The sequence below is a fragment of the Cryptotermes secundus genome, unplaced genomic scaffold (assembly GCF_002891405.2).
Source record: "Cryptotermes secundus unplaced genomic scaffold, Csec_1.0 scaffold88, whole genome shotgun sequence".
Lineage (NCBI taxonomy): Eukaryota > Metazoa > Arthropoda > Insecta > Blattodea > Kalotermitidae > Cryptotermes > Cryptotermes secundus.
The window spans coordinates 1240598-1265285 of NW_019724585.1; the positions used below are offsets into that span (position 1 = coordinate 1240598).

General features: G+C 36.7%; 1 protein-coding gene across 7 annotated transcripts in view; it reads left to right on the forward strand.

The window, feature by feature from the left end:
* Nucleotides 1-24688, forward strand: part of LOC111862257 (1-phosphatidylinositol 4,5-bisphosphate phosphodiesterase) — a 62937-nt gene that overhangs the window by 8037 nt on the left and 30212 nt on the right. For 3 of the 7 annotated variants that reach the window (XM_023847492.2, XM_023847495.2, XM_023847493.2), the window contains exons 3-6: nucleotides 1674-1733; nucleotides 6032-6166; nucleotides 16824-16903; nucleotides 22535-22670. In XM_023847492.2, the coding sequence (XP_023703260.1) occupies nucleotides 1674-1733; nucleotides 6032-6166; nucleotides 16824-16903; nucleotides 22535-22670 (411 nt within the window). Of the gene's footprint in view, nucleotides 1-1673; nucleotides 1734-6031; nucleotides 6167-16608; nucleotides 16689-16823; nucleotides 16904-16934; nucleotides 17023-18327; nucleotides 18405-22534; nucleotides 22671-24688 lie in introns of those variants that run through there. The other 4 variants (XM_023847494.2, XM_023847496.2, XM_023847497.2 and 1 more) reach the window with 4 other exon arrangements.

The window sequence follows — 24688 nt, forward strand, 5'->3', positions numbered from 1 at the left end:
CTCTTAAAAGAGCATAGCATTTAGGCATGTAGTAAAAATAATATGAATCTGAATTTGTATGATTGCAGATTTTCACCCTATGTTATTAAAATTTTCTCATTCTCATAAATGTATACTTTTCGTTAATTAAGAATGTGATAAATATGTGAAGTGACAGAGTTAATAAAACAAAATTATAAAGAATGTACTGCATAATGATGTATATAAAATTTCCAACAGCATTCTTAGAACTTTATTAAGCTTAAAATTAGGACTTATGCAATACAAATTACTAGAAGTCTCCCGTATTGAATTTAAGAAAAATCTATGGAAGGGTTTATGGGTTATATGGAAAATTCCATTTATGGCCTTATGCAAATGAGGCTTTAGTATGAATCAATATTGCTGAAGTTTCAGTTACTTGGCAGCCTTTGGTGGAAGTGTTTTGTATCAAATTTCAAAAAAATCTATGAAACGGTTTATGGGAAATGTGGGAAAGTCCTTTCATGGTCTTACGTAAATTAGACTTCATTATATATCAGTATGCCTTTAAATCAGAATTGCCTGACAAATTGAGGTGCAAGCCTCACATATCAAACTTTAACTGAAGTCTGTGAAATGGTTAACGGGATATGTGAGAAAGTCCTGTTGTGGCTTTATGTATAATAAATCCAGCTTCAGTGTGGATTAGTATGCCTGAAAAGCCAAATTGCTCAACAGATTTTGGTGGTGGTCTCTTGTATTGAATTTCAGCAATATGTTCCATACAGTTTATGGGATACTTTGAAGACCCCATTTATGGCCTTATGTATAACAGGCTTAATTATGGATCAGTATGGCTTCAAATCAGAATTGCCTGGCAACTTTTAGTGAAAGTGCCCCATATCAAATTTTAAGGTCTGGCCAACAGTTTATGCATTGATACTAGGTCACGGATGGATAGACGTGACCTTGTCGTAAGTTGTTCCATTTTTGTTTTGTAAAGAGCTCCTAATAAAATTAGAATAAAAGTAACCTTATTAGTTATGTGGTAACCTATTTTCTGTGAAGTAGTCTTCCCCTTACAGAGAATTTAACAAAGATTAAGCAGGAACCTATTTTTCTATAAAGAAAGCCTTATAATTTTGTATTTTGATTTGACGCTCATATTGGGAAGTGAATATGCATATGAATTCATTTATATGGATATAGATTTAGAGAGAAAAAATAATTTAATTACTGAGCTTTTCTGCTTTACTTATAAATAAACCTTATCTTTTGTATGTCAAATGTACCTCTACATTTCTGGTACAGAAAAACAAAATAAATACATTCATAGTATTAATTACCTAATGTAAATTAAAATAAGATAGTGCCATGAATGAAATGTCATCAGTGTGTGAGGAATATAGTAATAGAGTAATAGCATATCGATGAAAGATGAGCCAGGTTAGCTCATTCAAGAAATAATGAATAGCTATGAGCTGGACCACTGGGGTTTGATACTTGGGAGGGTCAGGAGTATTGTCTCTGCTTCTGCATCCTGGCAGGTAGTGTGGCCCACCCAACCTCATATCTAGTGAATATAACTGTCTCTTTTCCTGTGAAGTAACAGGAACATTAATGTTGTTAGTGAAATTAAGTGAAATCTTGCATGAAGCTGTGTTTCTGAGTGTTTAACATGGAATGATGGAGCTTAATGGCAAATTTTTCAGGATGGTGATGTCATCGAGCTGTGTCAAGTAAGCGACATTCGAGCAGGTGGACTTCCGAAGGTGTGTCTTTTATCATATGAAACTATGAAGTAAACGGGGACACTACAGGAACATGCTTTGTAAAACTGAGGAGCTTTTTATAATGTGGATCTGCAAGTAACGAGCGATTCCAAATTTCTAAACCAATTTGCCATTTCATATGTTTCACAGTTCGTTATATTGTAAATCATTGCACATTTTGCAAAGGCAGTTGTGAAAAATAGATACAGGGTGTTCATTGGAAATGGAAATCTGCTGTTTTTGATAGTTTACTGCATGACCTTAGAGGAAACAATACCGGATTCTTCCAGTAATGGGCACTGATTTTTTTTACTAAGTAGAACTTTGTTGCTGATTGCTGTACAAAGGCAACAGAGAGTTGCCATATTTCAAAGAAATGTGAGACTTGATTCCTTTCTGCCTTCAAGAATGTTTTGCAGCATGTAAACAACTCTATGGTACATTCCAAAGTTCAGAAGCAAATACTATCCTGCATACTTACAGCACACCATACCACTGCTTTTACTCTTTCTACTATCATGAAGATTTTCTGTGCCCTATGTTCATGCATGCTACATATTGCTGTGATCAAACTGAACATTAAAGACTGTTCATATTTCCAAATATTAAGCAGTTTTCTTAAAAAATAAAAGTTTTCAATGTACACGGTAGCTGTGGGTGCAGAATGTATCTGTCATTTAATTTTTACTGTGTAATACCTCTGTGGTCTAGTGGTCAGAGTTCCTGGCTACACATTCAGAGGTCCCAGGTTCGATTCCCGGTGCTACCAGATTTTCTGAGAAGTAGTGGGTCTGGAAAGTGGTCCACTCAGCCTGATGAGGATAATCGAGGAGCTGTTTCAAGGAAACAGCGCCTCCGGTCCAGAAAAGTGAGATTAATGGCCGTGTGGATCCGTTGCTCTGACCACATGACATCCTCTATCCACAGAAGTTGGCACTAACTTCGCCGGCAAGCGGCAGTCGCTTGGTCTGTATAGTTCGCTTGCAGACTACAGGCCACGAGTTTTTTGTTTTTATTTACAGCATTTGGCGTGCAGTACAAGACGTATTAACAACAAAAATTAAAATATTAAAAAAGAAAGAATTATCNAAACCATAATTTATTATTAAAAGTTCCCAAAGTAAAATTCTTATTCATTGGAGATGATTAAGTAGTTTGAACCGCGAGCACTACTGAACATCTGGCATTCATATGATTTTAATCCTTATAATCAAAGTTGTTCATTTATTGAACTTGACATATGAAATGTTTCTTTGCTTAAAGAAGTCCTAGTTAGGTAGATTTTATCATCAGTAATCCTGTCCAGCATTTTGCAACAAAAACAGTGTTTGTCATCCTCTGTGATGTGTTGTAGCAGTTGCAGTTGGAGAGGTTCTCCACACAGTAGTGTGTGGCTTATAAGTTCTTGACCATCAGCATGACAGGATCTGTTGGAACTGCAAGTAAAGGCTTGCTGCATATCTTCAGTATTTGCTTCATTAACCTTTAAGTGACGGCTCTTTAAATTCCGGTAATGGCAGCGGGACGGATTTGATTTAAATACGCGCAATTTTAAAGCAATAAAAACTGTAATCATTTCCTAAAATTGCTGTGATTTCTACAATTTTTGTGATAAACGAACCAAATAAACGCTATTTTTTTCTAGAAAGAATATAGAATCAGATATTGTAATTTACAGACCTTATAAAATGTGTAAAAATTTTTAGACTGATTCCAAGTAAAAAATTCCCAATTTTGCGGTCTGTCTACATGAATTCAGAGTTCTTGGAAGTAAGAATGCTGTATGTAAATGTTGCAACACAGCGGATGGTATATGTCGCCATGTTTAGTCTTGCATGTATCGAAAGATTATACACGTAGTTCTTTTGGTATGCAGAGATGTGGGGTGAGTATCTATTCGTATACAAGAACCCCGATTGTTTATTATCGCTTGTCGCAACACAACAAGCTCTCTGTCCTCACTCTGCTGGAAGTAGATTATAAGTACTTTCATGGTTAGCACAGCCAAGCAGTGTCAAAAGCGTGAACCAACCATTGCGCTGTCTCGTTTGGAAGACGCTGACATATTTCAACTCATAAACGACTCCGAATCAGAATGTTGTACTGACAGTTCTAAGAGTGGCATTGAGGCAAGTGAATCAGAAATTGATTTCTACGAAGAACCATCATCTTGGTCGGAAACCTGGGGACCACCACACCAGCATGGCAAGAGGAGTGTGAATAATTATTCAGGTGGAGCTGTGGGCAAACTGTGGCAAACAGTTATAGCATCTGTCGTCGAACCTGGAAATGGACAAATAAACTATTTTTCCATCTCCTGGATCTGAACAGTTACATCCTGTTGTCACACAGAGAATTTCGTCTCGCTCTTGTGAGGAACATGCTGGAAGGGGTCCACCTCGCCATCAACGGCCCAGGGGTCTAACCCCTGCCGTTTTATCAGAGATATACCGATTATAGGAGTCCAAACCACATCACTGGCTGACTTCCTCTACTTCGCAATTGAGGTGTCGTGTGTGCTTTTCGCGTGGGAAACGAAGAACCGTCCAGACAAAGTGCGTGAAGTGCGACGTCGGACTCTGGATTTCCGGATGTTTCCAAGATTTCCACACGAAGCCAACATTCCGTTAGATGACGCAGGTGGGAACAGAGACAACTTATAAAGCTGGTGACCTAAAATCATGTAAGTAGAAAAAGAATTTATAACTTAAAATTAGATTTTAAAAAGCCGGCCGCACGCGTGGACTGCGCGACGACATATGGCGTCATTCATTCCCTTGACTTTATTTTCATGACGCCATATGGAGTCGCTCGGCTCTTAAAGGTTAACACTAGGTGTGTGTGGACCGTGTGACACATGCAGCCAGTTTCTTCTCACCATTGCATGTATGGAATGTATAGCTGATAGGTTTTTCCCATACTTCTTGTGGAATTCCCACTGGAACACTGCTTCAGTTTTTCTTGTGTGAAATGTGAGAACACAAAATTTCTTCATGAGTGGAAATGCCACGTGTGAAGATGACCTGCACGTGGTGTTATTGTGACTCATTCCACATCATTTACATTTCCTGGTTAGTCTTCCAGAAAGTTCTTTTCATTAATACATAGTGAGTGATAAATTAAATTTGACACAAGGTATTTTAAAACATGGTGTTTTAAAAATTGCTTCATGGGTTATTGTCTCTTCAAGAAAGAAAAATATGACTAAAAGAATGTAGTCTTACATACAAAAATTTAGGGACACTCTAAATTTATTAAAAAGTTCCATGTCATATTAGCCAAATATTTGATTATGTGAAGGTGCATATAACACGTAAGTTGAAACTTTATGAACGTGGTAACAGCAAAACAAAAACAGCAACTACATTGAAGCTGACCATTCATCACTATGAGGTCCTGAAATGAAGTGGTCAGTTCCTTTTATGCTGTACTGCCATGATACCAGCGACAAGTTTCTGTCTATCTTTGCAGAACTAGAACATGGGAAAATGGAAATGGTCTGTGAGGCACGTCTTGATCAGTGTAATAAAAGTGTACATATTTTACAAAGTTGAATTAATTATAATACAAAAATTCATCAATATAGAAGAGATTTATTTTGAATTTTAGAAAAACTTCAGCTGCCTCATATATTGTGGTGCACTGTAGAAGTAAGGACAAATGTGAGAGACAAATGTGCATATGTAATTGTTGTTGTATTTGTTATGAAGAAATGTTGTCTTCTTTAGTATAAGTTTCCATTGTGTCTGGTATGTGTCCTCTGTTTTGGAGATTGAACTTTGATTGCTTGTTTTTCATAGCACACTTCACAGTTAAGAAACAAATACAGTAAACTACCCATTATCCGGTATGTATGGGGAATGGAATCTGCTGGTGTGTATGACGAAAGTTCTTGCAGAAACCCAGTACAAAGCCAAAACGCCATGTTTCTGCTTTAATTCTTGTGTTGGAGTTTTCCTAGGGGACAGAGTGGATTGATGGGTGAAAGATTTCGGATACTTATGTGTATATTGTAACACGATCTGAAATTCAGCTAGCCTCTGCTATAATGGCACCTGCATGAGGGAGGATGATGGGTAGCACTGCTAGTGGCAGCTGGGAGAACTACTGCATGGCAGGTGAACATATGTGCATCTAAAATTTGTTTTGAATAACTTTATAAAAATGGCAGATCTTGTTATTTTTGCCATTTCAGATTAGGAATGCTTGGATACCAGATAACACGAAGTTTACTGCATTTATAATGTTGTGAAGTTGAAAGAGTTATTTGTTATAGCTATCTTGTTGCTACTTTCCAGAATGAGAAGTTGAATAATACCCTGATGAAGTTGGGAGACAATGTGGAAGAACGCTCACTAACCATATGCAGTGGCACTGACTACATCAACATTAATTATCAGCATGTTGTTTGCCCAGACATAGAGACTGCTAAGGTAAGTGGATGTTTATATATGCTGCACTGTTTAAAAAATTACTTATTGCAATTAGTAAATAGATCAAACAATGTTATAATATATAAATAGATTCTTTTCCTGGAGTGTTTGTATGTTGTGGCATATAATGTTGCAGTTGTTCAGTGTGTGGATAATATCTTGAAGCAGCTTTGTTTTGCTTCAGCTTTTGATTTTTGTTGAGATAATATAGCTCAGTAAACTGACTGGCTATGGGCTGGATGGTCAGGTCAGGGCCTGGAACTTTTCAAAACCACATCCAGAATGGCTCTTAGATCTATCCAGTCGGTACAAAATACTTGTTCCATTGCGTAAAGTATGCTAAGCTTAAGGCATGCAGCTTCAGCACCACCTCAGCATAGGGCTTCATGGTCTGGTGTTTTAGTACAGGGAGCCTGGTATTTCTTTCTGCTATAGATGAATAAATAACTATGAGTTTTGTTCAGCATATTCCCAGAATTTGTCAATACCAACTTTATTTTGAGACTTATACCTGAGTTACACATATCCTTTTCAAAATAATTTCCCTGAGCAGAAATGCACTGCTCCAGTCATCTTTTCCAGTTTTGGAAGCATTTGAAAAATGTTTGTTCTATCACTCTCAGTTCATCAGGCTTATTTGTAGTGATATCCTCTACTGTGTAAGATTTGAGGCTTTCACGGCGGTGACTATGAAGAAAGCAGTCTTCTGGGGTTAACACCACATATACACGGTGCCAAATCCCAGAAGACTGCTTTCTTCAATATCCTCTACTGTTTGAAATCTTTTTCCTTTCAGGATAATTTTTATTTTGGTGAATAGGGAAAGTCAGGTGAGGTTATGTCAGATGAATGCTTTGCTGAGATTTTTATTTTGGTGAATAGGAAAGGTCAGGAGAGGTTACATCAGATGAATGCTTTGCTGAGAACTCACAATTCCACAGCGTTGTGTTACATTGTTGTGACAGGAATTTCATATTCCTGCATGTCACATTTCTGGCCATTCTCTTCATCCCTCACATGCCTCATAACTTCAGATAATGTGCTTGATTAACTGTCTGGCCCACTAGATTGAACTCGTGAGAACAATGCTGTGATAAGAAAAGACAATCATTTTCACTTTTAAACAGACTTGTACAATAATACTGTTATGGGGTGCAACAAATCAGAGCTTTTCATAGTGATGACTGTCATTTTGTTTTCAGCATCTTACCTATAAACCCAAATCCCATCTATAATGATGTCATCTTTAAAACACTTTTCATCATCTCTTGCTCCTCTAACTACTGCCAAGGTCAAAAATATGTGGATCTATACATCCACTCCCCCATACATCTTCATGACGTAGTGCACAAGGACAATTTTATCTCTTTCTTTTTTTGCCTTTTATCTTGCTCATTGCAGGAGATCTTCATAAATATTGTCACGTGTTGTGTTGTATAACGCGACAAATAACTTCACGCCTTAGTGGATATAGCGAATTTTATTCCACATTCGCTCTTACAATCACACAATTTACAGATTGACAATTACTGCTATCTGCAGTATCACAAATACTAGACTGCAAATGCCAGAATACAACTGACTGGTTGCTGGCTAACTCGTTACTCTCCACTGGCTAGATTGAGAACTGTCTTGAATAGTCTTCGCTGCTCCTTATTTAGCCCTGTTCTGGACAACACAGAAAACAGCCACGTAATAGGCACCATTGTTGTCTGGCGCTGTGTTGCTAGCAACGCTGTCGGGAGTTGTCTCTCGCAACCACTGTTTACCCGCATTGCATAGCGACCGGCGTGCTGGGACTTGGCTCACTTCGGCTCCACTCGGCGCGTCAGCTCCGGGGGGGGGGCGTCCAGCTAGCGTGACACATCACAATATAAGATACTGAATCCTCAGATCTTAAGTCAAGAGCCTTGGCACAAATTTTGCTGAAACTTGATGCACCTCTAAACTTCTGTTACAATTATATGAGTTGCGCCAGCAGATATTTGGGTCTCTTTTGCCGCTAGGCATACATTTCATTAAATTTTGTATGGATGTCTTTCACTTGGACAACCAAAGAATTCTTTTTTGAAGTCTGGCCTAACCTCTCATAATCATTGTTGAAGTTCTGCTTTGGAAACATTGTGCAGTCTGTAGGTCATTGTTTTGCTCAAGGCCTGATTGTTGTAAGCTTCACATTCTGCTAGTTTCTTCAACTCTTTTATTCAGTTGGACACAAAGTTTCACACATGTTCTCTGTTCCTTTACATATACCATATCAAAATGAAACAAAACCAAAACCACACAATTGTGCAAATTGTTACAGCACACCAGAGCTCGTTTGAACAAATTGCTGTGTGCAAATTATAGTCATAGCTATCAGTCATTCTATACACATCCACATGTGCATGACTGGTGACTCTCCACACAGCCCTTCTGAATAAATCTTGTATGTGTAAAAATCCCAAGTCTTGCAGGGATGGCCTTGTTTTATCCCTAGTGTGTATAAGTTATTGTAGTTGCTAGTAGTTTATGGATAGGATCACCAGGCAACAAAAACAAATTTCAGTTTTTGATTGTGTATGCATTCATTGAAATCATGATTTAATGTATGTGACAGTGATTTCAGTGGAGGTGTTATCTGTGGAAAGTTAACTAGATATGAGAATTGTCCATGTCACATTTTCAGTCCATATGTTGCATTTCATATCATTCAGAATGTATAGTTGCTTGTTAAAACCAGGGAGGATTGTAAAATGTGCAAGGAAACAAAATAGAGTGTATTGTTAATGTTATATTTTAGCGTCCTGTTGCACTGATTTAAGTCCATGATTTATTTAATCCGTCTTGCAGTGCATACACTAATTTTCTCCTTCTCTCCCTCGCACTACATGTTTCGGCATAATAATGCCATCTTCAGGTGCTTACTTATCCACGTCAAACCAGTTCATTGCATGCCATGTTCACACATTAAAATAACCAAAATATGTATCCATCATATACATTGTCCAACGTTAAAAATATTAAAATTGTTCAGGATACCACATCGCTACGTCGCCCCTCACTACGTCAGTCACGCCCATTCTCCTTTGTTGGAGCACTCCTTCACTATCTTGTGTGTTGTGGTTTTGTTGTGTCGTGCTCCTGCGACTGCGTGTGTTNCCTGAAGATGGCATTATTATGCCGAAACATGTAGTGCGAGGGAAAGAAGGAGAAAATTAGAGTGTATTGTGTTGATACTAAAATAATGACTGTTAGTGAAACTTATAAAGTATCTATTGATGTTTCTTTTGTACCTAAGGGCCAAATCACAAAACCACCAATTAATGTACTTGGTCAAGTTGGGACTGAAAGAAAAGAACCTCTCTTGTTTAGTGGTATAACACATAATGACTGTTGTGATCAGTACCTGTCCAACTATTTTTGTGCCTGATGTGATGTACTAAAATTATGCCCCTGTCATAAAAAGGCACTAGTTATTTATACGTGTTTTATTTTATTTGCCAGGTACATAATAAGAGAACTTCTATATATTGTAATATAATAAATAATTACCATTCTAACATATATGATGAAATTAACAAAACTGAATTTAATAACCTCTAAAAGAATAAAGATAAACCATATTAATTAAATAATTCTTTTGGCTTTTATCTTTACAGGGTCAGTATTAGTTATGATTTAACATTTGATTATACACATTCTTTTTTATTGCTAGTGGGGTGGGACTAAGTCCCTTGTACTGCGGCCACTTCTGGCCTATTGTACCAGCCCCAGATGATAGGTGAGGGTGATTGTGGAGCAATTGGTGGAATGAAGATTGGCAGGGGAAACCAAAGTACTTGGAGAAAACCTTCCCTAGTGCCACTTTGTCCACCACAGATCCCATTTGACCAGACCTGGGATCGAACCCGGGCTGCCGCGATGGGAAGTCAGTGACTAACCGTTTGAGCTATGGCGCGGCCCTGATTATACACATTGTAAAATTCACATTTATGGGAACAATAATAACAGTCAAACCACTAAGATCATGCAGTACATAACTGTTTGATGTTTCAATTGAGCAAAGATCTCCGTGGTCTCTTAGTAGTTTAATGTACATGATAATGTCATTTTCTGCAGAAATTATCACCTAATCAACCAGTCCCTCCTGATTCATTGTTGTATGCAAGTTATTTCTGATCAGCTGTGAGTTTGAAACATTTTGCTTTGCACTGGCTGCTGTGACAAGCAATTCCAAAAGCATATGTTGGGAGTATACTGACTAAATATTTACTGTACATGTAGTTCAGTACATCTAGTGGCATTATGTCAGAGAGACCCAGTGCCTGGATAGCTGAGTCAGTACAGTGACTAGGCTGTGGGCTGGATAACCAAGGAATTGTACTTCAGTTCTTGGTAGGGGTTAGAAATTTTTCTCATCTTCACAGTGTCCAGGCTGGCTTTGGCTGGCCACTCAGCCTTTTTCCCAGTGGGTACTGGGGCCTCTTTACTCATGGATAAAGTAGCAGGAGCGCAAAGATGACCACTTGCCTATATCTTTTGCTGAGATTAAGAATACTAGAATGACTATGGAGCTCAATAAGAAACCAGGGCCCTGAATGGGTTGGAAGAGCAGTTGAAAAAAAAGAATAGTAGAGGTATACATCCACTCCCTGTATATCCTCTTGGTGTGGTATGTGATGAATTAAGCACAAGGATAACTTAACTTTATATCAGAGAGAACTTTAGGAGAGTATGATTGATTACTTCCTATACTAAGTTTGTATCTCTGAGGCATTAGCACTCACTGTTTCTTGACAGTTTTAGAATCAGTAGTTGTAATATTAGAAATGTTTAATGAAAACTTGAAGATGTCTTTATCCTCCATGATACTTTAAAATCATTCTTCTAATGAATTAATTGTAATGTAAATCAGAAAATAAAAAATAAAATTTTTGTATTGGATCAATAATTGTTTCATCTTTCTGTTCATAGTCAGAAGTTTTTTTCTTCTTAATTTGTACTAGCACAGTACATATGGGAAATAAGTCTTAAGTTTATACAGAGATATTGGGTTTTCAGACTTTATCCATCATCCTGGTTTTAAGATAACTAAGAAAAACACGACATTTCGGAAACTGGATCTGTTTCCGTCCTCGGGTGAGGGAAGACACCTATTCTGTTGGGTCCCTTAGAAAGAGCTAGCCTCAATCCAGTGGACGGAAACAGATCCAGTTTCCAAAACGTCATGTTTTTCTTCTCTTAAAACCAGGACAATGGATAAAGTCTGAAATCCCAATATCTCTGTGTGTTATACACCATCGTCAGAATCCTATAGTAACTACTTAATTTTATAATTCTTGTGATAGCCCAGTCACTAAATCTAGTGTTTTATAATTGCTTAAAATGCAATCATGTTTTCAGTACCTGTGACATTATCTAAAGGAGGACTTTTTGAATAAATTTGATACTGGTGCAGATGTTTTGTTTTGTGAAGAACATCATTCCAGACAGCAATGCTACAGAGAAACGGGAAAGTTGATTCTTTCAACTAAACATTTGGCTTCATGTTTTATGAAATTTTTTTGTTTTGGTCATTGGTGGTTTCCACTAACCCCCCATAAATTTGAGATAACTGATGAAGCAACAATTCTATTGTGTCTGTGTCTGTTCAACCACCATGTTGTACTGACTCCTTTGAATGCAAGGGACGTGATACATTTCTTCCTTAAAGTCAAACTTGAAGTCTGGTTTAAATATTAATTATGATTCCTTACAATTTATTTATAGTGGTATGGGTCTTCAGTATGTATAATATTTATTTCTATGAATATCTTGTATATTATCGTCTTCTGGTAATAGTTTACTGCCCCTAACCTTTATATATAATTAATGGTACAAAGTAATTAGATAAAATGTAGTAAACTGTTAATTTAATGCTTAGGCTTACCTGTTTCCTAATTATGTTCCAATAACTTCATGTTACTGTATAATTCCTGGACCAATTTAAAGTAATTAAATATCCCCATTGGTATCTCAAGGTGCTTCTTTCAACTTACAGTTTTACAAGGAGACAAATAGCGTACAGATTATGCCCAGTACCTGTATTTGTTGTGTTTCCTCTTCTAATGGTGTCAGCAATGTAGCTGAGACATAAGTTTAATATAGTTAACAGACTGTATGAAATATTTGGCAACAGTGAACTGGGCTGCCAAGTTGTTTCTTAGTATTTGTCTGCGTGTGTATGCATGCATGCATGCTTATGCGCCTGAGACCTACATATAATAAGGTGCACCAGTTTCCTCAACCTCCAGGTGATAAAAACTTGGATTCTAACTGTTGGCTTCAGTTTTTAATTATTTTTTATTACTAATTTTTATTTCAGTTTTAATTAATGCTGTGCCCAGAAGATAGCAATACAGTGCACTAACATACAGCATCATATAGTTCTGTCTGATGATAGCTAAGTGTGGCCAAAACGTTTCACACTAACAGCATAAAGGAGTGAATGTAATGTGATGGTGTGGAGAAAACCCTTCTGAGTATTAAACAGATTTGGAAAAATAATGCCGAAATATAAAAAAAAAACTTCGTGGTTTTAGTCTGCAAGGAAACTACACCGATCGAGCGACTGCCGCTAATGCTAATTTTTAGTGGGTAGGGGGTGTCGCATGGTCAGCACGAATTCCCATGGCCATTAATTTCGGTTTTCTAGACCGGAGCCGCTAATATTAACTTAGGCTATAGGCCTATATTCTAAGCAACAGATAGTGATAAGCAAGGTGTAAAATTAACAGCTGTAGTACTTCCAGAAAGCCTACAGATTAACAAGAAAGCTCTTCTTTTATTTGGTTAATCCATCATGAATGCCTTCCAAATGCACTGCTCATAAGGGAATACACCCATATATAGTTTCAAGAACAACATGTAGGATGTCTGATTTATGCTACAAGATAACTTTCCTTTGTGCCTGAAGACTAGATGTTTGTCCATGTTCCCTTATATAAGGTAAGATTGAAGTTATTCCTGTGCTTAACTAATTAAGCACCATGCCATGAGATGTATTTGTGAGTGGAGGTGTCAATCCATCATTCTTAACCTTTGTACTGTATGGAAGTGATAGGCCAGCTTCACACCACAACCACTTTACACTTGGGGAAGTAGCTGCTGGTATGCATTCTGCAGGAGGCTTCGCAGACCCCTGAGCTGGCCTTGGTTCTAGGAAGAAGAGAAATATATCTTGCCCCTGTCTGGAATCAAACTCTTAATCCACTTTCATCCAGCCTAGTCATTATACCATCTGAGCTACACCACTTCCCATATTCAAGTGTAATACAAACAATACTGCTGAATGAAAAGTAGTCTTTAAGACTTTAAGAATGTTCCCATGCAGTTTGTGTATGAATCATTTTCTGTGGTGTGACCTGACTGATAGTGTATTATTTACTATAATTATGTATGGTCAGCCAGGAAATGAATATATCAGCAGAGATTACAGGAAGGAAATACATTCATTTCATAACTGCATTCAGGAAAAAACATTCCAGTGTTGCCAGTCTGACTTCTTTAAAGGTGAGACATAATGTGTCTTACAGAACGAGTTCATAGTTTGCTAGAATTTTGTGAATTCAATAGCCATAGTTTCCTTTTATGCCAAAATTTAGTGGGCTGATATACAATCAGAAAGTTTGAGGGTGCTTATTGTTAAAATACAGTACCTTAAATCATCAATGAAAATAAAGCTGTTTTAACAAAATGAGGTTCAAAAAGAGAATACTAGTGAATTAAATTTCAGGCAGCTACAGCATTTAAGATTTAAATATATCCAAGTTACCATGAATATCCTTGCAGTTGCACTGTTTTTAAAGGATTAAAAAGGTGGCCAAGGAAATCTTGCTTTATGGACATCAAGGAACCTGTTCAACAGTGCTCTTATTCTGGATGTTTCATTTATAAAAGCAAACACAGCCCCTGCTGTGTTAGACCTTGAGCCATCATACTTGAACCAACTTTTGTCAATATCAACAGTGTGTTTAGAATTACTGAACTTCAGGACTTCATCCATTTCCATCTTGATCTGTTTCTGTCCTCAGGTGAATCAGTGGGAAAATGCATACTCAGTTGAGTCTGTTAGAAAGAATTGATCTTAGTCACTTCCCATCTCATTTATTTACATTCCATAAATCCACTACATATAGGATAAGGAATTAGTCATTGATAGTACAAATAACACTACATAGAAATAACAATATAAGATTCATTACATTATTCAATACCATAATAGATCACAGTTAATTATTGGAGTCAAATTTACAGTCAAAGTATTCTTCCAAGGAATAAAACGAATTCATCAACAAAAATCTTCTTAAAACAATTTTAAAATGTTTAACATCTTGAGCCAGGTTCCTTATATTAGGAGGAAGCCGGTTAAAAACCTTAATTCCATGATAGTACACTCCTTTCTGAAATACAGTCAACTTACATATAGGATAATGGAATTTATTATTATATCTTGTATTCCTATTATGTAACTCAGAATTTAACTTAAATTGATCTTTATTATTAACCACGAACATTGCAAGAGAAAATATATACTGAGATTGAAGGGGTAAAATTTCCAGTTCCCTGAACAATTCCCTACATGAATCTCTGTTTCCAGAGTTCATTATAATTCTAATCGCCCTTTTTTGCAATCTAAAGATATGTATACTATAAGGGGAATTACCCCAAAAAACCAAACCATAGGTCATAATTGAATGGTAGAAAGAAAAGTAAATCATTCTTAATGTACCCTGAAACATGTAAGATTTTAGGGCTCTAATCACGTAAGATGCGGAGGCCAATCTAGACATTAACCAATCCACATGTCCATTCCAAGACAATGTGTTGTCCAGTAATTGAAATTATCTCCCATCACCACATTTTCACTTGAGAATGGAAACAGAGCTAGTTTCTAAAATGTTGTATTCTTTCAGAATACTGGATGATTGACAAAGTCCTGAAATTGAGTAATCCCCAGTATAGCATACCATCATTGGAACCCTTTAGAGCTTGAAAAGTACTATCTTCTGGGATTTAATGCTGTGTAGTCCCTTGAGAGTCAACTGATGTTTCGGAAGAACATATCACCTCCATTTCCAGGGTCAAAGAATAAGCCAAGCGAGATACCAGCATAAAAGCAGGTGGCAGGAACCCTGAGTGCCACCTGCTTTCATGCTGGTATCTTGCTTGGCTTATTCTTTGACCTTGAAGATGGAGACGATATGTTCCTCAGAAATGTCAGTTAGCTTTCAATGGATTACATGGCATTAGATCCCAGAAAATTGTACTTTTCATAACCATTGCTGTGTGAACCTCAAATCCTACCTTTAGATCTTATTTAACAACATAATTCATCTTTAAGGGTAAGAATTCATTCCGAAGAACAAAAATGTTTTAACATGCATAGTCATGGAATATTCTAAAGTTGTGCATATGACAAGTACCGCAGGATGAAGACTTGCAGGAGTTTAGGGTCAAAATTTCATATTGTCACACAATATAGAGGTGACCAGTGAAGTTCATGCTGTGGGTACTTCATTCCTTTCAATTGAAGTTCCCAGTACCTGTTGCATAGGAGGTGCACAGCATCTGTATCTTTTTTGCATCTCTAATGCAACTGAGTGTCAGAGTCTACTGCTTGGCATTCCTAGCCCATGTTGCATATTGATCTCTAGACCATCAGGAAGCCTTTGCCAGTATAATGACAGCCATTTGCCTGAAAATGTGAGTAGAGCTAACTTCAAAATGATGTGTTGTATCCTACAGAGGGCAGTACCAAGGCTTAACTGTGTAATTGGTTTGCCACTGTCATGAACCTTAACAGAATTTCTATGAGAATTGGAGTTCTCATAGTGATGGATGGGGCACACGGTAGTGTAGTTTGTTGAGGCACTGTGCTACAAACTGGAAGGTTGTGAGTTCAAGTCCAGATGAAGTGGAATTTTTAAATTTACCTAATCCTTACAGCTGCAATTTGGCCCTGGGATCGACTCAGCCTCTAACAGAAATGAGTACCAGGAATCTTCCTGGGGGGTAAAGGGCTGCTGGCGTGTAAGGCTAACAACCTTACCGCCAACTCTGAACCGATTGTCTAGATAATGTGGGACCCTCAACATCTCACATCCATATGGGCCTCCACGGCCTGTTACAAGGATAGCTTTACCTTTTTACGTTTATCATAATGATGGATATGAAGGTTACTGCCCTCAGGAGTGTGATGCAATATAGTCTGGTAGAAAACCACCAGTTTTTCAGTAAATACATCTATCTTGAAAGTAAGATATAATTTTCTACCCTGAATATGGGGGCAGTAATCTCCTTATATATCAGTGAATCTTATACCCATTCTCATCTTACCTAATTGACTTTTTTTTTAAGAATTCTTAAACCTACAGCACTAAAGTGTTTGTGTTCTATAAACACATTGTTTTGTCCTGCAGGCCTGGTTACAAGGCATCAGGAAAATCACGCACAATGTAAAGGCAAATAATGTATGCCCCATGACGTGTTTGAAGAAGCAGTAAGTTTGGACATTTGTTGATTAGACGTGTAGAGAGCATGTTGATGTGTCATGTTATTAATATTAGTTGTGTGTGGATGTTATTGTTTTTGTTGCATGGATTGCCCACCTGCTATGTGTTGTTACGATTGGTAGACATGGCAGGAAGGTTTACGGGCTATCACACATAACAACAAGATAAGCAACATCTGTGTTCGCACTACTCTCATGAAACAGTAAGTTCAATGTTAATGCAGTTACTTGCTTGTGTGTAAACACAGTTTACACACAAGAAAGTTTATACAAACAGATTACATTACCCTGATAACTTAAAGAAAGTGGTAACATTATAAAGGTAAGTAAAATATTAAAGCAGGCTGTGCCATAGCTGAAGCGGTTAGTCACTGGCTTCCCACTGCATTGGCCCTGGTTCAATCCCAGGTCTGATCAAGTGGGATTTGTGGTGGACAAAGTGGCGCTGGAGCAGGTTTTCGCCGAGTACTTCGGTTTCCCTTTCCAATCTTCATTCCACCAATTGCTCCACAATCACCCTCACCTATCATCTTGGACTGGTACAATAGGCCAGAAGTGGCCGCTGTACAAGGGACTTAGTCCCACCCCACTAGCAATAAAAAAATTTTAAAGCAGAAAAATATTGGAACTGTGTTTTGTTAAGCTTAGTTACTGAGGTTGTGTGAAATGAGCCCCTCATAATAAGTTGGACCAGATGGTTTCATCACAGCCTACCAGCTGACACAGGGTAATGCATTTGTTCAGTGAGAATGGTTTCCCAGTATCATGCAATGATATTACTGGGGTCTACCAGAGAGTAGCTCTAGACACCACAATAAAACTAAGGCCATTTCACCTAAGGCTTCCGGTAGCAGGTTGGATGTTACTCTCATGCTAAAATTTACATGTTCCTTCCTCCAGTTTCATATAATATTGTAATGTGTAGCTTGGTACACATGATGAAAATGACAGGTTCTAGTTCGGATGATTGGATATATTAGCACCTTCGTTAGAATCTCTCTCAATCACATTTACTACTGATTTACACACTTTTTAGTTCACTGCTGCACACGCACTAGGATTCCCAGTCTTCAATAGTCGTCTCCTGGAAATGAATCTCAACACAGAAACTATAACAGTCTCACTGGATTACACACCCCAAGTATTGCACATAAACAGAGTCTCCAAATCACACGTTAAATCCTCACAGGCTGACCTGTACCTTTCTTTACTCCTGGTTCCAATTCGCTCTGTTCACATGCTTCTGCCGCTGCTGTCTCTCGTAACTGCCCTCAACTGAACTTGTTGCTCTGTCAATGTCACTGCCTTGGTTATTCCTGGAATCTTGTTATATAGCCGTGGCACGGACCATGCAGAAATCACAGTTCTATTGTAAGAACCATTGCGTTACCTGACAACTGGTCACAGACAGTCCCATTCCTACTGTTGCTTGGCGCAGACAACATAGAAAACACAGCTTCCTCTGTTGTTATGTAGTGTGCCTTGTTTACAGAGCTGCTACCTGGCAACGCATCAGTCAAATGCGTTACAATAAGTTGTGCCATCCAGTTAATTTTGTACAGATGTGGGGGTGAGAACTTAAATCAGTGACATATCCCATTAAACACATGAATATTCTTTGTATCAGATGGCTTCACTTGCACTTGGATCTTGAGCAGTGGCAGTGGAGTGGTATATTCTGTTATTTGCAGTCTGTTATTTAAAGTAAGTTTTATTCTAGTCTGCAATTCTATTGTTAGAAACAATACACATTATTTTGTTTTTATTAGTGATTTTGTTAGTGTTAGTGAATAATGAATGAGATGGATGTACTTCTGGAAACTCCATTTTCCATCCTAAGTATAGAAGAAAAGTTAGAAGTGAATAAGCACACCAATCTCTAGATTTTTAACTTCAGAAAATTGGCAAGACTCAAAATATATTATTATTCACTTTTTGGTCTGATAAGAAAGCTACCTCTTGGAAGACATGATGAAAGTGAAACATACTATAGTTATGGACCTAGTGTCAAGTTTATACAGCATTTTAGATGAACATCCTCACAGAGCTGATGTGTCAAAAAAACGATATGGAGTGATTGTTGAGTTGCAACCACTGATGGAAGAAATTCAGTGCCAATATTATATAAATTCAAGTAGATGAAATGATTGGCATTTCATGTATATCTCAGTTTGTCATATTGCTGTGATACATTAAATGTGACGGTCCTGTTGAAAGATTTTATTCCTTTGTTAAAGTTCAAAATCACATGCAGAAGTTTTGGCATTTGTTTTAAAACAAGAATTGGCACCCAACAAACTTGTTAATTGCTTCAGTCCTATGATGGTGCTGCTGTCTTTAGTGAAGGAAAAAAATGGGGTTCAAGTCAAGATGAAAGATACCTGTTTTCCTCAGCATTTCATTCACTTTTATGCTTATCGGTTGAATTTGATAATGAAGCAAGCATGTGTCACAGTAAAGTCAGTAAAACTCTTTTTGCCAGTATGTCAGGATTTTCATCTTTCTTCCCACTTCACCTAAACATTCAGATTTGTTAAGAGCTGTCTGTGGCCTCACTGTCCTGAAATCTCTGGAAATGCAGTGAAACTTTTGAAACAGGTTTCTAAGCTCATTATATATTAGTGTGAGTTCTCTGTTGGAATGCTTTAGCATTATTCGGAATGAAAATGGTTGCAATGACATTTCAATGAGAGAGTCAGTTGGGCTAATTAAGTTGTTGAATGACAAAGTATTTCTGTATTTTCTGTTTTTTTCATTCAGTTTTGTTGCATGTGAACGTTTTGTACAACACCTTTCAAAAAGTGTCAATCCATGCTATAAATGTAAATCTATTTAACACTTTGAACTTGCAATGAACAGTATCAGGGGAATCTGTCTCAGGTGAGTGGCAGTCCAGACTCTTCAGCAAAATTTGCGTGAAAGGATCTCACTGTCAATGCTGGCACAAAGTAAATATGTAACATTATAATGACTTAAATGAAACATCATGAAAGAGAAGCAGCTCGCATCCTGCCCATAACTATCATTGAACCACAGCTTTTCATGATATAAAGAATGTTTTCCTGTTGAACACATGAATAATGTGAAACACTTTCCTATGATTTCAAAGTGTAAATTAGAGAATGAATTATTTGACACAATGACAACATAAAATTTGCATAAATGTTCTTCAGAATTTAGTGGGAAAAAAAATCTGGAAAACACCCTCCCAGAAATACACAAATTATTGGAAATAGTACCAACAAAACCAGTCCTAATCGCAGGGTCAGAACGTTGTTTTAATGCTCTAAAAAGAGTAAATACTTAATTTATGGTATCCACAGAACAAGAATGTCTGGACACTTTGGCTGTTCTGAGTATCCACAAAGATGTAATCACAGACACTCCAAGATTCAACTAGAAAGTAACTGAGTTGTTTCATCACAAATAAATTGAAGAGGACAGTTTCTTTATAAAGATGAGATAAACTTTATATTATACTGAATTAACACATATAGCAGCATGATTGATTACCCTTAATTAAATATACATGCACACTAAAATAAATTCATGTGAGAGGAAGCTGTGTTTTGTTATTATTAAGGGTAAGAAACTTCAGTAAGCTTCACATAAGTGTAGGAGACTATTGTTATTTGTTGAATTCACAAGTTGGGGGAAATGTGTGCATAACATATTATTCTGGAGCATTTAAAAAACCATAAGACTTATGGAAAAATTATATGAGACCTAAAATATGTCCCTTCGTTTTCTCGTTGAAACATCTTTTGCGCTGATAATATTTGACAAGTTACACTGAAGGTGGGAACAGAAATATGTGCTGTTTTACCTGATTTTAAGCAAAATTGGAACTTTTGAATATGTCTAAAAATATTAATAAAACTCCCTAACACCAGATTTTATGAAAATTCATTCAGAAGTTCCCAAGTTGTTTTATACATACAGATGGACAGAGTGATTTCAATAGGTACTCCACAGGGATAAGAACATGACAGAAAATTAGTGCAAGAGTACAACTGTTACATGTGTGAATATGAGTATGAATGTTTGCATGTGTACACATGCAAAGTCTTTCTGGAAGGCCTGAATTGTGTGGCTCCATTAGCTGGAATCATAGCTGTTGGCTGCCAAGAGAATGGAGTTATGAACCACAGCTAATATGCCATATATGTATTATGAACATGGTTTAGACCTCATTACACTAAATGCTCAGAGATGCCCAGAATGTCTCCTTTCTGCTCATAAACAGATTTTAGGACTTAAGATTGCTTGACACCAATTTAGTTCACTGACCTCAAAAAATATTATTTCACAAATGTTGTGTTTAAGTTCTTCCAGTTTGTGAGGATTATTTGAATATATTAGGTTTCCCTACAGATGAAAACGTAGGGATTTAAGTCTGGAGACCTTTCAGGCCAAAATCTACAACTTATCAGCCTGTCTTCAAACCACTTACATCAGACAGGGAATAGCAGCATGTGCTGTGTAGCACCATTTTATGTAAAAATAACCATTAGTCTCTTCTTATTCCATAATGCTGTCAAAGAATGCCACTGACATACTGTCCTGAATTAATAGTATTTTAAAATATATGGGTTCTGCTATTTATATAGGAGTAATGGCACACTGCATACTATCTTACCATGAAGGGGTACTTCAGAAATGTGTCTCAGATTAATATTGCTCCAGTACCTATTGCTCTGAGCATTGCTATGCTCAGAACAAAGCTTGATCAGTAAAAAATGTAAGGTTTGAGTCAAGAACACCTTCATGTACTTCCCACTGAAACCAGCCGCAAAAATGTTTTCTTTCTTTTATAATCACCTTCAGTTGCTTGAACCAATTGAATTATGTATGTCACTAGATGTAACTTTTTAGTTGCTCTCCATGCTCTTGTCATCAAAACCTGTTCCAGCAAGGCTAATTATGTGAGGGATTTTCCAGGCTAATGTTCTAATCTGGCTCCAGTTTTATCAAGGTTTTCCTCAGCATAGTATTCTTTCTGGTGTATTTCTTGTCCAAGAAATACCCAATTGACACAATTTCTTCACAAATTCAGAAATTGTTAATAAAACTGGGACTCAAGTAGCAGGATGTTTACAGTGAAATCCTCTTTTGCACAATTTATGTAATTTATTATTCATGTAAATATACAGAAAACTTGCTGTTCAAGTTTATGTATCACAATCTCAATTCAGTATTGTCAGTGAGAACACAAAACAGACTTCTGAGTACATAAACACAAGGGGAACTGGTCTGTATTACACAGCTGGAGTCAAAATAATGCAAGATAAACAGTAACAGAGCCATTACATAGTGATGCTAGCTGATAGTTTCTTTCCCTGTCCAAAAGACTGCTTGCATACATGCATAGACTGTCCTCTCCATTTACAACCTGAGAATGTTCCATGCACTGATGCCAACGTCCCAGTTCATATGGATATGCATATATAATATGTTATCCTCATGTGAAATGTTGTTCTCTGTATAAAGCAATCTTACATCAAGCTGCCATGTAGGAGCAGAATAGAGGCCATCATTCGTTGGAGAAATCCATCTGTGTACCTAGAAGCAGTCGCCCATATGCTTGTCATGAATTCATTTCCACAGTGGGTTGAAGAAAACAGAAAATACATTGCATACCATTATGATAAAGCTTATGGATACCTATCAGAAACATTGAGCCTGCTGGAATTAGGACAGTGGAAGATTATGATGATGATGATGATTATTATTATTATTATTATCATTATTGCATGTTTGTCATAAATCTGTATATGATCACCATCTTTATGGTCATTTATTTTCTATAAAACATAAATGTTATTCTCCCACAGCTGGATGCGACTAGGATTCCTTACTGATCCTAAGGGCAAAGTACCAGTGAAGGTTGTGGCAAGAACTTTTGCATCAGGAAAGACAGAGAAGTTGGTATATCAGTGTCTCTCAGACCTTGGTCTTCCCAGTGGAAAGGTAGGAGGAATCAAGAAGCATTGTTACACCAGTGTTATAAAGAGGAATATGTGAAATGCAAGATAAACTTTATATATTCAGATACAAAGATATTCTGTTTACTTTAATAATGAATTTTTTCATTAATTATTCATATTCTATACAAGTGTTACAGTAGTAAAAATCTTTAATTTTAAATTTTGTTTGCTTTCTTTTAGTGTTTTGACTTGAAGCATGATTGTCAGATGACTACCAGTAATTGATAATTGGATTTTTCTCATTGTAATCTTTCTAAGCAAATGCCAGAGAAACTGCAGATTATGTATATAAGAGATTTAGTATAGAAAGTAAGAAAGTTTAGTCGAAGAATCAGCAGTGACTCAATGAGCTACATGCTGTATGATGCTTATTTTCTGTATGTGTAATATAAGAAATTAAAACAAGAGGGAACATTCTGCTATGTTAGTCCAAAGAAATTGAGGAAGCCATTTCTTTTTTTCTGCTTTTCTGTTCAAAGAACGTTATTCCTACAAAAGCATTATGCTGATTTCAATAACTAAAACTGATGTGAGGTTTATGTAATGTTTTTGTTGTTGAAATATAACTTTGTCTAACATTTAAGAGCTAATTATGAAAGGTCTCCAGAATTTTGAAATCATGGAATTCATTCATTCATTCATTTCCTTTATTTTCCATATATCCATACAGGCAAAAATATTTTCAGCCATTCAAACACTGCAGTAATATATATTTTAAATTACTACTATCAAAATCAGAAGGTTTGTCACTGTATTCGCAAGATTACACCACTAAACACCCTCTTCTGAACCAGTTGGATTAAGATTGCACTCTCACACTGTAATTCCCAAAGATCCACTTTAAAATTATCCTTCCATCTACATCTGGGTGTTTCACATGGCACGAACAGGAAAGTGAGATTCAAACACTGTTTATAAAAAAAAATCTAATACAACTGTGAAGTTTGGTTTTACAAATCCTGTCACGTTCATTTGGTGCATTTTTAATACAAAAATGAAAATTGATACTTTTTCTTGTATGCAAATTCCGTACATCATGTCTGTTTAAAATGAGCCTTTGGATCAAGTGCAATAAATGAGATACTCAATTTCTTTATTAAAATCCGTCACAACACAACAGTATCAAGGTCAAGGTCGGCTCGGCTACATGTTTCGGCTATTAAAGCCACCATCGGGCAAATACATGATTAACATATTCACATCACTGAACTGCAGTACTGGTAAAACTGGATACATGATAATTATAACATTATAAAATGCTTGGTGTAGAAGTACAATGAACTAGACTATATAAAAATGAAAGTTATAGGGTAAAACAAGGTTAAGACTCTTCATGTCATGTTTTACATCATCAGGTCAGTTGTTGGTTGCAATTCTGTTATATTCCCGCAGACATAATGGTATATTCTAAATTTTGTGTACATGTAATAAACTGCTTTGGAGGCCCATGGTATGGATGTAGTATAGTATTGACGTTAATTGTTTAGCCGGTGCCTCATCTTACAATGTAACTGTCCGTTCTGTAAGGAATATAAATTGTAACTTTTGTTTTTATATAGTCTTGTTCATTGTACTTTTATACCAAGCATTTTATAATGTAGTAATTGTCATGTATCCAGTTTCATCAGCACTGCAGTTCAGTGGTGTATATATGTTAATCATGTATTTGCCTGATGATGGCTTTAACAGCCAAAACATGTAGTCAAGCTAGTCTTGGCCTTGACCTTGATATTGTTGTGTTGTGACAGATTTTAATAAAGAAATTGTATATTATAACACAACAGGATGCATGAAATGAAAATCAGATACTGTTTGAAAGCTTTTTTTTTTGGTATTTGTTCATGTTTAAAAACAAACCAAAATGTATAGATGTTTGTACTTAAATGATTTATGGTTGCTATTTTAATTCTACTTATATGTTTCAGGGTGATTTGCAGTTGTTTCTCTAGTTATACATTCAAACTCTGCAGCTTTTGCAAGAGCATGAATATTACTGAACAA